This window comes from Chelmon rostratus, chromosome 15 (genome assembly GCF_017976325.1).
Source record: "Chelmon rostratus isolate fCheRos1 chromosome 15, fCheRos1.pri, whole genome shotgun sequence".
Taxonomy (NCBI): Eukaryota; Metazoa; Chordata; class Actinopteri; order Chaetodontiformes; family Chaetodontidae; genus Chelmon; species Chelmon rostratus.
The window spans coordinates 2,320,881-2,335,524 of NC_055672.1; the positions used below are offsets into that span (position 1 = coordinate 2,320,881).

The window sequence follows — 14,644 nt, forward strand, 5'->3', positions numbered from 1 at the left end:
GGTCGAGTCATGTGACTTTACAAACATTTCACGTTGCACACTGTCCAAAACATGGCTCATGAATCATTTCCAGATTGTTGCAGCAGCTTTCAGCTCCTGCGACATGTCAGCAGGCCACTGAGGCTCAGACGTCCCTCACAGGCTGGTTTGTCGGCGTCATGATGTAAGAGATGAAACCATCTGTGTGTGTGTGTGGAGGAGTCAGAGTTCAGCTGCTGGGGATGTTCAGTCACTTACAGTCCATCAGCCTGTCTGGTAGCTTCCCCCAGCAGCTGGATGTTACAGATCTGAGGTCAGCGGTCTGTTTGTACCGTCTCAGTTCTGATAACAGCCGACAGTGTAAACACGAGTGTCATATTGATGCATCTGGCCTCGGTGCTTCCTGATGACTCGGTAGGTGAACGTTGCACCGATACTGCAGCGTCCGTTCACACAGAGTCACTGAACGGCCAATCAGAGCTCCTGCTGCTGCTCTGTGGGTGGGACTTAAATTTAGATAAATAGAAAATCATTTTCAGGATGCTTGTTGTCTCTCTTTAACTTTGCTTAAAAAGATGTGAACAATAAATAAATATGTATATATAAATAATTACAAAATGAATAAATGTAATGATGTTGTTATTGTTTATTCACTTTTTGGGCAAAACTTGAATTGAATTGGTCAGTGGTACAATCAAATGGTCAATGATTATTCCAGGTGTGTAGTCCAGAGTCCACAGGTGTAAACCCAGTCAACAGACTTTATTTAAATCACAAGCTCACAAACAAGACAACGGTCTCTCAGTGACGTCTGGATGTTAAATGATTTAATTTGTAACCAAGCTTTAGTTAAACGTATGTATCTATATTATTAAAGAACAGGTATTAGAATGTTTAGCCTCTTAGATGAACTCTGAATAACGTCCTTTAACACAATCCAGTCACCAACAATCTGTGAAATATTTTCAGAATATCTTCAAAAGAAGTTTTAGAAATTCATTTTCATTTGAATGATAGAGATTTTAATTAAAATGTCAGCATTAATACTCAATAACAGTAGAGGTAGGACCTGCAGGAGTGTTGTTGCTTCCTCATTCTCAGGTCAAAACACTCTCAGGTGAGTCTCAGCGAGCAGAGTTCATCAACTGTCGCCTGCTCGATTTTACAGCCTCTGAAGTTTCCTTTAAAGCGTCACGTCGTCCACTCAAAGCAGGACTGCTGGAGGAAAGTGAAAAACTCATCGATCACTAAACATTAAGCCAAAGCGCTCACATGAAGCATTTTTATTATCATAATAAACTTTATTCGTAGAGCACCTTTCATACAGGAATCACAGCTCAAAGTACTTTATATAAATAAAACCAAAGGACCAAAAAATCTAAATCACAACATATATAAACACACAGTGACGTAAAAGTGAATGTAAAATTTAGACGATGCACTCAGTTATTTCCCGTCTGTGCTCAAGCTGGCATACGAGTTGAGTCCTGGTGTGAGACTTTGTTTAAATGAACATTTGACGGTTGTGGATGTGCAGGATTCAGTGTGAATCGTCACTGCCGTCATCATTGTGTCCTCATTCAAAGCTTTGGCGGCTGTTCTCCTCCCAGGATTCACTCCTCGCCGACCTGACAGCGCAACTCGAGCCTCCATTAAAGTTTCAGAGGTTAGACGCGTCCCACAGTCCAAATGAAGCTCTGTGTGCAAACAAACAGCAGCTGATGGGATCTGAAGAGCATGTTCACGAGCCACATCTGCATCAGGCATGAAGCTCTGTGCTGCAGCTGACCTCAGATCTGTTCATGCTGAGTTGAACACATGCACCTCTCTGCACAGAGCATCGTGAGATCTGATTAATGTGTGTGTGTGTTAATGTGCAGGAGATGTTCCTGGAGATCGAGCAGAAGGTCGGCAGCCTGTCGGCGCTCGGCCAGCAGCAGGAGGAGCTGGGAGCTGTGGGCTCCCAGCAGGAAGCGGAGGAGCTGCTCTCCTCCAAACTGGAGCTCCTGAAGGCCAGACTGGTCGCCGTCCAGCAGCAGCTGCAGGACCGGCAGGGCGAGGAGAGGAGCATCGCTCGCGGAGAGCCGCAGGAGCAGGTACATCCACCTGTATGAGGAGAGAGCCACGGAAACAGGAACCAGGCGGGAGTGAAGCTCAAAGTCAAAATCAGCTGACTCAGCATCACACTGTCCACGGAAATATTTTAAATCCTTCATTTTTTTATATCAACATTTTAAGCTTTTCACTTGGATGTCCAACTTTTTGTCATGGTAAACAAAGAAATCATGAGCTTCACATAGAGACGGCAGAATGGACACAAAGACAGGGATAAAATATTCACATGTTCAACAGTCCTTCCCACCAAACACGAGGTCACATTCTCACCTCATCGCTTTCGTTTCACTCATTAACTTTGGTTCAGTTTGTGCTGCAGCCTGCAGAGCTCCCTGATAATTATTAACTGGTTTGTAAATAAGCATTGGAGGCCCTCGAGCACCTCGCTCTGCACGGAAGCAGGTGTGTTGAGTTTCGTCTGCTGAGGCCTGCCTGCTTCGGTCTCAGAGATGTTTAATTTCTCCATTTGACCAGATCAAAACATCGAAAGTCTCAAGAAGTCAAGTCTCAGAGCTGCAAGTCACGAGCTCACATGACGATTAGTTTCAGTCCTCAGTCTACCAAAGGACGTCAGGCCAATTGGTTCTTCAGTTCGACAGAAACTGGAACAAACTCTCCTTTACACGCTGATGATGAACCTTTTTGTTTTCCTCCCTGTATCTCCTCTTTACCTGTTTCTCCTCAGGAGTCGGCGCCTCAGCCAGAGCGCCCCCTGGAGTCCAAACTGAAGCGCAGCAGCAGCGTTCAGGAGATCTTCTCCTCACCGAGAAACCAGCTGCTCAGACAGAGCAGCCTGCAGCAGCAGAAGGTACTGACGGCGTCACTGAAGGTTATCGATCCTTCTCGAGCTGTGACGGACCACCGCGAGACCCCCAAACTCTCAGTGGAACCCAGAACTCATGTCGTAAAAAACGAGCCAGCACATTTTATTGATATTCAGGCGGTGGTGGTTTGTCCATGTTTCTCTGGAGTTCAAACAGCTGAACACAAATTAATCAGCTTCCCAGCAGGAAGCTGTCGAGAGAGTGTGTTAAGTCGTGTGTGTGTGTGTGTGTGTGTGTCTGCAGGAGTTGGAGCAGGAGCTGAATGAACAGAGAGGACTGACTCAGGCCATCGCCAGGCAGGGCAGCAGAGCCCGACTCCACAGCCAGGACCCGGAGGACCGGAGCCAGCTGTCGCCACGGTAACGCTGCTCCGTTATATCGTTTTGATGTATTACAGAGCGTGCTTTAGGTTTTATTTCAGGTTATTTTTATAGTTTTTCCCTTCACAATATTCTGTTTTAACGAATCATTTTGTGCTTTCATTGACTCCAAATGCACAAATCGGCCTGAGCTGTGAGTATCAGGATCTTTAACGCTGCAGGAGAAACATAAAGCAAAACATCCGAAGAATCGTACTGGAAATACAATTTATTGACACACAGTGCTTTCCTAATTAGCTTATTTAACCATTATTTAATTTAATAAGGTTTTAGATGAACTTGCCCATTTGCAGAGCGACACAGAGAGAAGTTTGAAGCAGCTGCTGAAGTGTTCATTTTCAGCCTTTTCTCCCCCGGCAGGTCTCCTCCTGCTGAGGCTGATGTGGAGGAGGACGCTGCTCAGAAGAAGTGGGATCGCCTTCACACTCGGCTGCTGGGTTTGGAGGAGAGCTGGCTGCTTCCTCCCTCTGAGGTAAGGCCTCCGTCGTGACAGCTGAAGTGCTTGATTATCACTTTTCAAACACAAAGAAAAAAAAAATCGGAGTTCTCGCCGTGTTTGATTATCACCTTCTTTGAGCAGAGGGCACTTTGTTGTCTCTTTGGTGTTACGGGGACTCCTGCAGGGCTTGATGAAAGTCGCGTGGCTTCGACTCCTGATGTCTCTCTCTCGCTCTCTCTCTCTCTGAAGGTGCCAGACTCATCTATGAGGCGTAGTGATGGAACAGCGGGACGTATGATTGGCACACAAACCCTGAAAGAGCTCCAAACCCACATCAGAGTCCTGAGAGAGCTGGGACACACGGCGGCAGAGCGCCTGAATCAGGTGCACGCAGGCGTCTTCATCATGGCTCTTTATCCAAATGCAGGATGTATGTTGTGACATGTGACACCTGGACAGTTGCTGGTTTCATATTCAAGACCAGAGGTTCCCAACCTGCGGGTCACGACCCCTCAATGGGCCATGAGATAAATCTGAGGGTCTTCTAGATGATTAGCTCCTGAAATGTATAATCCTTAAGATTTTACCACATCAAACCTTATTTATAAACCTTATTTTATAGCCACAGCCATTAAAAGTATTTACACACGCGCTGATACACCCGAAGGTCTCACACAAGAGACGACTAATATTACAGAGGCAAGAGGAAACTAGAGGAGAGACGGCTGATACTGTGTGATATACTGTGTCAGACACGTGATATCAGGTCGAAATTTAACTATGTAAACACACAACACACTCGTGCGTTGATGGCGAGCGTTCAACAAAACTATGAGCTCATGTCAAGCGTCCTGCATGTAAACATGTAATTTACAGTCATTTCTAACAGACTGAGATGTCCAGCGGAGGCTTTCAGGAAAATCTAGACTCAAAGGTCATGAAAACACGGAGAGGAGAATATAAAAACCCCACCGGTGACACTTTCTGTCCTCCTCTGAGACTGAACAGTTTCTGCAGCCAAAGATCAGCCAGATCTTCACTGCTAGCAGCAGTTTGCATTGTCAGTGGTGAAGTCCACCACCTCTGCGAATGTCATGATGAGAAAACTCTTGGTCTTCTATCATGAAGACATTCTTAGTTTCACCACCAGGTGTCGCCAAATCAACAGAAGTGAAATCTTAAGGACGATGATTTCTGTTTGATCTTGTTTTCGTCCTTAAATTCTGCCTTAAATTTGGAGAACTTATCTCGCTCCACCCTGTGTGGCAGTGTTACATACTTCATGTACTCTGACAGTGTAAATATCCACCTGTGAGGCGTCCCAGCCTCACACTGCTTCACCTGTGAGACATTTCAGCAGCTGAAGAATTAAACCTCAACCTTTATCAGTCAGCATGATGTGGTCTGACTTTTGATGTTCTCCAGTGAATGTGTGTTGAGGTCAGTTTTACTGTGCTCTGCAAAAAAGGAAAAAGACTAATTAGAAAAATGGAGTCAGCCTTTTCGTTATTCGTCACTGGGTTCAGATTTATTTTAAAAACATGGGAGTACCTCTCTTCTCGGTCAGTGATGGACAGCAAGGAATCATCAGACACCCCCTGATGAAAGCAAAAGAGTATTAGAGAAGAGTCAAGCTGCTTGTTTTAAGGCTTAAACAACAAAAAAACTTGACTCTTTTCTTCATAGATGAAATTTCTTTGTTTGAAATCTGATGAGATTTAAAGAAAACAGGAAACAGCGACATGCTGTTCAGCATCGCACACAGACGAGCAGGAAACAGCAAACATGAAAGAGAAAAGAGACGCTTGACTGATGGCGGTTTTGTTAATAAGCTGACAAACGTCTCCGACCGCAGGACTCGCCGGTGGACGTCTCCCATCCGACGCTGGACGAGGGTTTGTTTCACGTGCTGTATGGCGCGGCCCTGTCTCTGTCCTCCATCAGCAGCCTGCTGCACTCGGCTGCTGGGACGACGCGTGAAGAAGACGCACAGCTGAGGCTGCTGCAGGTGGGTGCTTTTCTGCTTTGACGGTATTCGTAGGTTGTAGGCAGGAAGTGGATGCAGGTTCGGTGAGGTCGAAGAAACTGCCGGTCATCAGGTGTCTTCATCCGTCTTCTCCTACCCATCAGCCACTGCGTTTGTTTGCTGCTCGTCTCTGATGTCTATCATTGGAACTTGAATATCTTTGGTTTGTGGGTTGTTGGTTGGGTGAGTGAGTAATTTAAAGATGTCACTTGAACCTCTGGGAACTCGTAGTGTGTATTTTTAACTGATGGCTCAAAAGCTCGACACCGTGAGGTTCATTTGTGGGGTTTTTCTCAACAGCCATTATGTGGATTACCATAAGATCTGGTGAAGGATGAATTTTAATCACTTGTGATCCATTTGATCATCGACTTTTCATCTATCACCATCAAAAGGTCAAAATTTTAATTTGTCCAGTGCTAAATTCTTGCAAAACATATCACATTCCCATCAGCTTCAGATGCACTTTCTATTTGGCGCTAATTAGCATATCTTAGCACGCTAACATTAGCATTTAGCCCAGTGTGTAGACTCTCTGCAGCTGAACCAAAGTACACCAAGACGTGAACGACCAAAACCACCCTCTAAACTCACCGCAGCAGCTTGCTGATTATTAGACAAACTGACTCTAAACTGGATTTCCTTGGATTCCTTTTCAGAGTCTGTCAGCAGAGCTGGCTACGCTCAGCAGCGAGCTGGCCTCTCAGGGGTCAAAGGTCGGCCGTGTCCTGGGGTCAGCGTGCGGTCAGCAGTGTGTAGAGGATGTGCGGCGAGTCCTTCCTGTGGCCCAGGCTGCACTGGCGGGCAGAGAGAAGCAGCTCAGAAACCTGCAGGAGGCCAATATGAAGCAACAGGTGAGATATCATCACTCGCTCTGATTGGCTGCACAAGTTTCAATTAGTTCATATTTAATCTCATCTTTTATCATCCCTGCATCGGTGATCATTTCTACAGTAACTCACCTCCTTTTCATAATGAATATCTTACACCGACCTCATCTAACATTCTTATAACCTGTCTTAAAATGAAACACAGCTTTTCCTGTTTCTTCAGAATAAAAGCCCTGATGTTTGCATGCAGCTGTTTAAAGAACCAGTGTTGTCTGTTTAACCGACAGTTGCATCTAAATGAGTTGCATGCAGCCTTCACGTCTAACCAGGTGACCGTTCACCAAATAATTAATGAATTCGGTGGAACGCTGGGCCTTAACGAGCGACTTCAGGTACTGTTTCCATGGAGATATTTCACGTTAACAAGCTGCTCGTTAGCATTAATCACTATTTCATAATCCATTAAGGATATTTATAAGCAAAAGCTTTCAGTTGGAGCCTACTTTATGAATGCGCAACACAAAGAGGACAGCAATAGACCGTGTGTCACAGTTTATAAGCCACAGTCAGCAACACAACTCAAACCTATAACCTACAAGGTCAAAGGTCAGGCTTATTGAGTTTAGAGATTGCCTTTGCTAGAAAGTTTCTTGCCTATAATTGAGCAAAAGCTTGATCAGTATAAGTTAAGAGTGAAAACGAATGTTAGGTAAAACACTATGAGCATAGAACTGGTTCTGGATCTAAACTCCAGAAAGACAAGAACAACAGCTATGAGGCACCACCCTCCTGTAGTTCATGCACCAGTGTTTATTATCTTTGTGTCACTGACATAACTGAGAGAACAGAGTGCAGCTGGGTGGAGAGGAAGGGTGGATGTAGCAGCCAGAAAAGAAAATGTGTTCAGACAAACAAGTTTAACATGTAGTCATGAAGTTCTCCTTCGTCTCTGTGAATGTGCGTGTGTGTTCTCCAGGCGGCGGTTCAGACGCAGGAGTCTCTGCAGCAGCAGGTGGAGCAGGTGAGCTCCCTGCTGGAGGAGGCTGACCGACACAACCTGTCTGCCTCTCTCCTCCACCAGGCCACACAGCTGCAGGTATGCTGGCTGGTAGATCTCATGTCTGGGTCAGGTCTTTAGAAACAGTCACCAGCAGCATCTTGAGGTCGCCTGTCCCTTCTCCGTGCAGGGTGAGCTGGACAGAGCTCTGGGTGGTGTTGGCTCCCGCTGCGAGGAGCTGAAGAGCAGCGTGGAGCTGCAGCAGCAGTACGAGCGGCTGGTCCACAGCCTGGAGGAGCTGCTCGCTCTGGGCTCCGAACGCCTCGAACAGCGGCCCGACGCAGAGCTCCACAGCCGGGCTGAGCTCCAGCAGCAGCACAGCGGTCATACGGTCAGACAGAGGAGATACAGATTAGTGCTCTGCTGTCTAAAAATGAAACATAGACTCCTGAACATTACATATCCTCTCTGTTATCAGAAGTTCTTCCAGTTCCTGGGCCATCATTCTAGGATCCTGCAGTACCTGACCCAGAGGGTCCCAGAGAGCGCCCTCCAGAGGTGGGAGGGTGTAGTGATGGTCCTGCAGAGCGAGGTGGCCCGACTGCAGCAGCACGGACTGGAGGAAGGGACCAGGATGCAGGAAACACTACAGGTAGTTCATAATTCCTCCAGTTTATCTCTCTGCAGGGTCTTTAAAAGTGAAATAAAGCAATTAAATTAAATGCAGGAGTAACCAAAGAAGAAGTGAAGACGACATTCAAACATTACATTTCAGACAATAATTTTTGCATTAATAATTCTGAACTCTGAAAGTGAGAAATGTGTGCAACACTACATAACTAAAACACTATCTGACAAAAGCTTTGAAGAGTTTTCATTACAGACATTTCTGTTTTTACTCATGCTAAATGTGGGCCTGTCTGTCGGTCCAGACTGAAATATCTCTGCTACTATGGGATGGATTGCCATGACGTTTTGCACCGACATTCGTGGTGCAGAGAGGATGAGTCCTGATGACTGTGTCTCTCTTCTGACTGTCGTCGTTTCTCCGTCTGTCTCAGATGTGGTCACAGTGGGACGAGGACAGCCGCTGGTCAGACTCCCTGCTGAGAGACATCGAGACTTCATTTCCCAAGATGCACGAGAGGGATGATTCTGAGGAGCAGATATCAGAGGAGCTCTCTGTCTACCAGGTACTTTTTATTAACACATGTGCTCTCTCTGACCAGCAGGGTGTAATACTTATTTACCAAGAGGCAGCCGACCGAAGGGCGACGATGTTCCGCTCTGCTCATCCGGAGACTTCAGGCTGCGCTCTTCACGCTCTGCCGTGTGCACGACACTCAAAACCTAATTGCCTCAATTAAATACAAGCAAATAGGTTGTTTTCTGTAGGAGCACATGATGTTCCTTGGCTTTGATGTGAGTTATTAGCCGAGCGGAGACCTCCAACTAGAATTCATTTTGGTTCATATTCCCCGTTGCTCTGCTGTGGGATTGGAAATGTGTCTCCTATTCATCTGAAATGGACTGTGAAGACGGGCCCCTGAGGGATGGAGCGGCCATTCTAAGACACCTCAGGTTTTCATGAGGTTTCATGTTCCACAAGCTCTCGCTAAAGCTAATGTGTAACGCTAATGCGTTTATGATTTCGCCGTATTGTTTATGGTTATTTCCAGTTTGCATATTGTTCTCATAATGTCGCCTACTGGCGACGCATTAGCTTCAGCTGTAGTTCTTAACATAAGACTTTTCTTGACATTTTTAGGCACAATTAAATATGCAAATACGTGCATGTAAAGCACACACGTGAAAGTGATAAACCGTCACTTCATTAGACTCAAACTATTGAATGCAGTTAGTCAGAACTTGGCTGCTAGCATTAGCGAGCTAGCATGTTACGCACTAAGTTCAAAATAAGACATTTAAAATAGTTAAGTCTTAAAGTTTTGTGCTTGTGTGACAGGAGCTGCGTCGCCTCCTGCAGGCGAACGAAGCTCGGCTCAGTCGGACGCTGGAGGCGGGGCTCTGGCTGCAGAGGGCGGGATTTAGAGGAGCAGGTGTGTCCACCAGCAAGCTGAAGGCCCGCTGGAGAGCCCTGCACAAGAAGGTGGAGCACAAACACATTCATGTAGACAAGAACTGGAAGCTGAGGAGCAGGTGAGACACGAGAGACAGAAAAAACTTTCCCACTGCAGAGTTAGAAGTACACAAGGTTTTAATTCTAATGTTGAAATTAAATTATTCCTCATATTATTGATATGTGAAATCTTCATTTTCACATGCCATTTTTTAGAGGGGATGTTTATAATATGATAAAATTATTTTTAACAATATAATGTGCGCTGTGTCTAATAAAAACCAACAACAAGAACTTTAAAGTCTGAAAAATTCAATAAATATGATGAAATTAGCTTTAAATGAAAACTATTGAGATGATGCTGCATTCTGGTAAATTATTCATCATGTTTGGTTATTTTACACCAATAATCAGGTTTTTTCGAGACTCTGCTGTCCTGGCCGACTGGATGGGCGGGGCCCGAGAGATGATTGACAAGTGTAGTCAGCTCACTCTCTCAGCCAATGAGGAGACGGATGCTAAACAGAAGCGGGACCACTACCTCCAGATTGTGGTGAGAAAGAGTTGGAGAAAGGAAATAGTAAAATATTAACCTGCACAAAGCGGATGAGCTTTAATTAAATGATTACTGACTTTTCCCTTCAGAAGTTCCTTCCAGAAGGTTTTTATTTATGAAAAGTCGTTTATTTGAGGTGAACATCAGATATTTCAGCTCCAGCTCAGTTTATCTGACAAACCGCACAGAACGACTGCATCATCGTCATTTTTGCGATTGTGGGGATCGTTTCTGCTTCAGGCTTTGACCAAAGACCTGGAGGCCAAATCTGGACTGAAGGTGGCCGTCATCGCCGCCGGATCTCAGCTGGAGCAGCTGAGGGAAGCAGATGGAGACGCAGACATAAATCCAGAGGACAGAGAGGCGTCACTGTTTCAGGCTTCAGATCCAGATCTCTGTTCCATCCAGTCCCGGCTCAGACAGATAGAACTGGACTGGTCCGGTCTGCTGGACCAGGTTCCTGCTGTCCAGCAAGCTCTGCACAAGGTGAGACTATTATTGGCCATGTTGGAGACGTGTTGGTCTGTTGGTCCATCACGTGATGTATTCTAACGACTCTAACTGCCTCGTTTTCCTCCAGCGCCACCATGAGGTAGAGTTTTTGAATGTCCCGCCCACAGGCTGGTGGGTTGCCTTAAATTCATTCATCCAGAGAGGATGGATTGTAATAACTTTGATCCCCTGATCTTCCATCGAGCGCCATCGTCAGGTCAATACTTCAGGATCACAAACATCCTGTCCTGGTTTCTACGTTGGCCAGAATAACAGAAGGAATGGAGGTTTTTTTTCTCCATCTGTCTCTAAATGTCTACATTTTTTACCCCCCCGTGTCCACATGTACTGAGCAGCTCGGTATTTCTGAAGCCACGCTGCAGTCTTCCTGTCACCAATTAGTTTTAAACATCCCCACCGTGCAGCACAAAGCCCTCCTGAGGACTCTTCTCGCTCTTATTGGTGTGAAATCATTCTCCCCTCCATCCATCCGTCCGTCCGTCTGTCTGTCTTTTCTCGACTCGCCTCGTCCATGCTCTCCTCCTCTCTTCCTCTCCCTCTTCTTCATTCCCTCTCGTCTCCTCTTCCTGCTGTTCGTATTATCTTCAGCCTCCTCGCTTCAGTTTCCATCCACTCCTCTGATTCGTGGTCTTTTCCTTCCCCCTCCCTCTACCTTTTATGCCCTCTCGCTCGCCTCCTTTTTCAAGTTCAGATTTAATTTGAAAACTTATGTCACTTAAATGCATCTCAAAGGTTTTTCACATACGAACAAATAAAGACAAGATAAGATAAGACTTAAAAAAGTCAGTGTGTGTCATGTTAAAAAGAAACATCTTTGATCAATATGTGGTGTCACTTCCCAGCATGCATAGCAAACATCTGATTTTCACACCATTTACAGCCTAATAATAAGATTAAAAGTTTCAAATCGCTCCTGAGGCTTTCAGGCTCTGCAGCGGCCTCCAGCGTTCTGGATCCGCCGAATCTCCCGCTGGCACCAAATGTTCTTATTTTAAATGTCTTGAAGGTCAGAGGGCTGAAACACTGAACAGAGTGAAGCAGTTACGTGTGTGGGAGTGAGTCAGTAAGTTTGTAACGATGTCTCCTCAGCGATGGATGGAGGCTTTGACCCAGCAGGCGGCGCTGCTGGAGCTGCAGGTCTGGCTGGGAGCTGCCGAGTCCCGGCTGGAGGAGCATCGCAGCAAAATCAAGCAAAGCTGCTCCACCAACACGGATCTGCGTCAGCTCCTGAGATACTGCAAGGTAGAAAGACGACCGCTACGAATATGAACGTCATCAGTTGGTGCATCAGTTGAAGTTCTGTCCTGAAGTGCGATCTTGAGCGTCTGCTTGTATATCTGGTTGGCTGACTCTCTCTCCATCATGACATTTTTCTCAGGAGTGTCAGACAGAGATGTTGGCCCATCAGGCCACGCTGGACTACGCTAACCAGCCGGTGCACCCGTGCAGTACCGAGGAGGGCCACAGGGGGCGCTGGGAACACAACCAGTTTGCAGAGGAGCAGGGTCGTCTCAACCACCAGTGGCTCAGTCTGCAGGAAAGCCTCGCCTCTCAGGTCAGACAACGAACATCGAGCTGTGAGCAAACAATTCCAAATCAACGTCTACTGACGAGCTTTTTCCGGAGCTTTCAGCTGCATCACATGATCTTCATCAGCAGTTTGCTCAGCTGTTCTGACTTCATCCAAAAGACTTTCATGTTAGCTTGAAGTGGAGCAGAAAGTTCAGTTCAAAACAATTCAGACTCAACTCTTATGAGTTTTTTTTTGGAACTTTCTATCAAATCACACAGTCTTCATCAGCTCACTCTTCATCAAACATCAGACTGTTTTAGACTGACGCCATCATGGAAATGAATGTTTTACGGTTTGTTTTTTTGTTTCTTTGTCTGGATAATTGTGATTTTTTGATGGTTTTAGTGAACTAATCTAAACTAAAATCTAAATTAAATACACACAGAATACCGAGGAGCTGCGTCTGTCCTCTGTCCAACATGTTCACAACTGAACATGCAAACAGGGAATTATCTTTATGTATCAGCAGAGCAAAGCACATTTCTTTTTTACATATTACATCATTTAATTTCATGTGTTTCCAATAAAAATCTAATCAACTACCATTTTAGCTTAGAAATGAAACATCAGATGTGGCCTTTAAGGCTGAGATTTAATTTCTGACACACAAGATTTGTCTTTTGGCTTCTTAGAAAGACAGAAATTAATTGATAAATATAAACTCCTGAGAATTTTGGGAGCTACAATAATTAAATAAGAGATTAAAGGTTTAGAAACTCTGTTCAATAAATGTACCAAACTTCTGCCTGTTCAGAAGTTCGACCCTCAGAATATTATGTGTGACCTGCTGTCGTTGTTTGTGGCGCTCAGATCCAGGAGGTGGAGCAGGAGCTGAGGAGCAGGGTGGAGCGGGAGGCCCGACTGCAGCAGATCAGCAGCTGGATCGCAGATCAGAGGCTCTGGATTGACTCGGCTTGGGCGCCCAGCGGCCAGGCGGAGCTGCGAAGGAGCGTCGACACCTGCCAGGTCAGAGGTCACACCTGTACACATCTGTTTATACTTCAGTCGTGAAGAATCATTTTCCTCGAAGAGCTGTTTTGTCTGTGTGTCAGGATCTCGAGGAGAAGATCAGGCAGAAGTCTGCAGCTCTTCAGGAGCTCAGGGACAAACTTGACGGTGGAGGAGAAAACAGCAGCTGTGATTTCATCTCTCAGACAGATAAATCCATCCAGGCCTGTGCAGCTCTCAGGCAACAGGTGAGCGACACCAAGGAAGGAGCGCAAGTGAAATGTTTCACGGCTGGAAAAGAAACAAGTGACGTGTTTGATTGAGTGTTTGTTATTTGTGGCCGAAACTTCTGGTTGTGTGACGGTTTTACCACCAGAAACAGCTTTTCCTGGAAGAAATGAAGTCAAACACATTAGACACAGGTGTGAAGTCTTGTCTGCCGTGGAGCATCAGCCTTCACCAGCTTCACCTTCATCATCCCGCCTGTTCTTCCACAGAATGAGTCCGTGACGCTGAGGCTGATTGAGACGCAGCAGCTGTGGGACCGCGTGGAGAAGCGGCTGAGAGAGCTGATGCTGAAAACAGCGAGAACATCTCAGACTCTTGATTATCACAGCGGCCCTCGGATCTGCCTGCAGGCACACAGAGACCTTCAGGGAGCGCTGCAGGTGGAGTGATGCGCCTCGTGTTTGCAGCGTGCTTCGCGCTCAGGTCTTGTTTGGATGTTGTGGCGACTGACGGTGTTTGTTGTGTTGGAAGCAGCGTCTTCACGAGGAGACGGAAGCTTCAGAGGCGGAGTGGGACGAACTGAGTCGAGCCGTCTCCTCCCTCAGAGACGTCATCAGTCCTGCTGCCGGCGTCCTCCTCACCGAGCAGCTGGACAGACAGAGAGACAGGTGAGACAGCCTGCAAACGGCCACACACACACACACACACACACACACACACACACACACACACACACAGAATCATCACCATCCTCCTGTCCTCTAGTTGGACTGTGGTGTCCACAGCGTTGGACCAGCAGCTCCAGAGGAGTCGGGGCGTCCTGCAGGTCTGGGAGGTCTATGCCCGGCTGGCTGCGTCTTTGTCCCAGCAGCTGCAGACACTGCAGAGCGACTTCGAGTCGGCGCTGAGCCGAGCGCCTGCAGACGATGACGCCGTGAAGCAGGTCGCTGTCGACATCCACGGCGTTCAGGTGAGAAAATAAACACGAGCAGGGTGATCGCTCGACTTTCCTCGTCCCGCTGCTCCAGCATCTGTCGGTCAGTTATTTCAGGATTTGGAGAGAGAAATGTTCCTTTTTCTGAAACATTTTTCAGTGATTTTAATTGCACCTGTACATTTGCACAGTTTATTTTAAAACATTTCACTGTGAGTGTTG

The 14,644-nt window shown here is 46.4% G+C and overlaps 1 protein-coding gene across 1 annotated transcript in view; it reads left to right on the forward strand.

Moving 5' to 3' along the window:
* Window positions 1-14,644, forward strand: part of syne2b (spectrin repeat containing, nuclear envelope 2b) — a 127,254-nt gene that overhangs the window by 77,765 nt on the left and 34,845 nt on the right. The window contains 22 exon segments of the mRNA XM_041953978.1: window positions 1,860-2,075; window positions 2,780-2,902; window positions 3,162-3,277; window positions 3,659-3,770; window positions 3,987-4,121; window positions 5,593-5,745; window positions 6,423-6,617; window positions 6,881-6,985; window positions 7,570-7,689; window positions 7,781-7,981; window positions 8,069-8,242; window positions 8,652-8,783; window positions 9,557-9,750; window positions 10,085-10,223; window positions 10,467-10,712; window positions 11,829-11,981; window positions 12,118-12,294; window positions 13,123-13,278; window positions 13,365-13,508; window positions 13,758-13,928; window positions 14,023-14,156; window positions 14,254-14,458. Of these exon segments, the coding sequence (XP_041809912.1) occupies window positions 1,860-2,075; window positions 2,780-2,902; window positions 3,162-3,277; window positions 3,659-3,770; window positions 3,987-4,121; window positions 5,593-5,745; window positions 6,423-6,617; window positions 6,881-6,985; window positions 7,570-7,689; window positions 7,781-7,981; window positions 8,069-8,242; window positions 8,652-8,783; window positions 9,557-9,750; window positions 10,085-10,223; window positions 10,467-10,712; window positions 11,829-11,981; window positions 12,118-12,294; window positions 13,123-13,278; window positions 13,365-13,508; window positions 13,758-13,928; window positions 14,023-14,156; window positions 14,254-14,458 (3,501 nt within the window).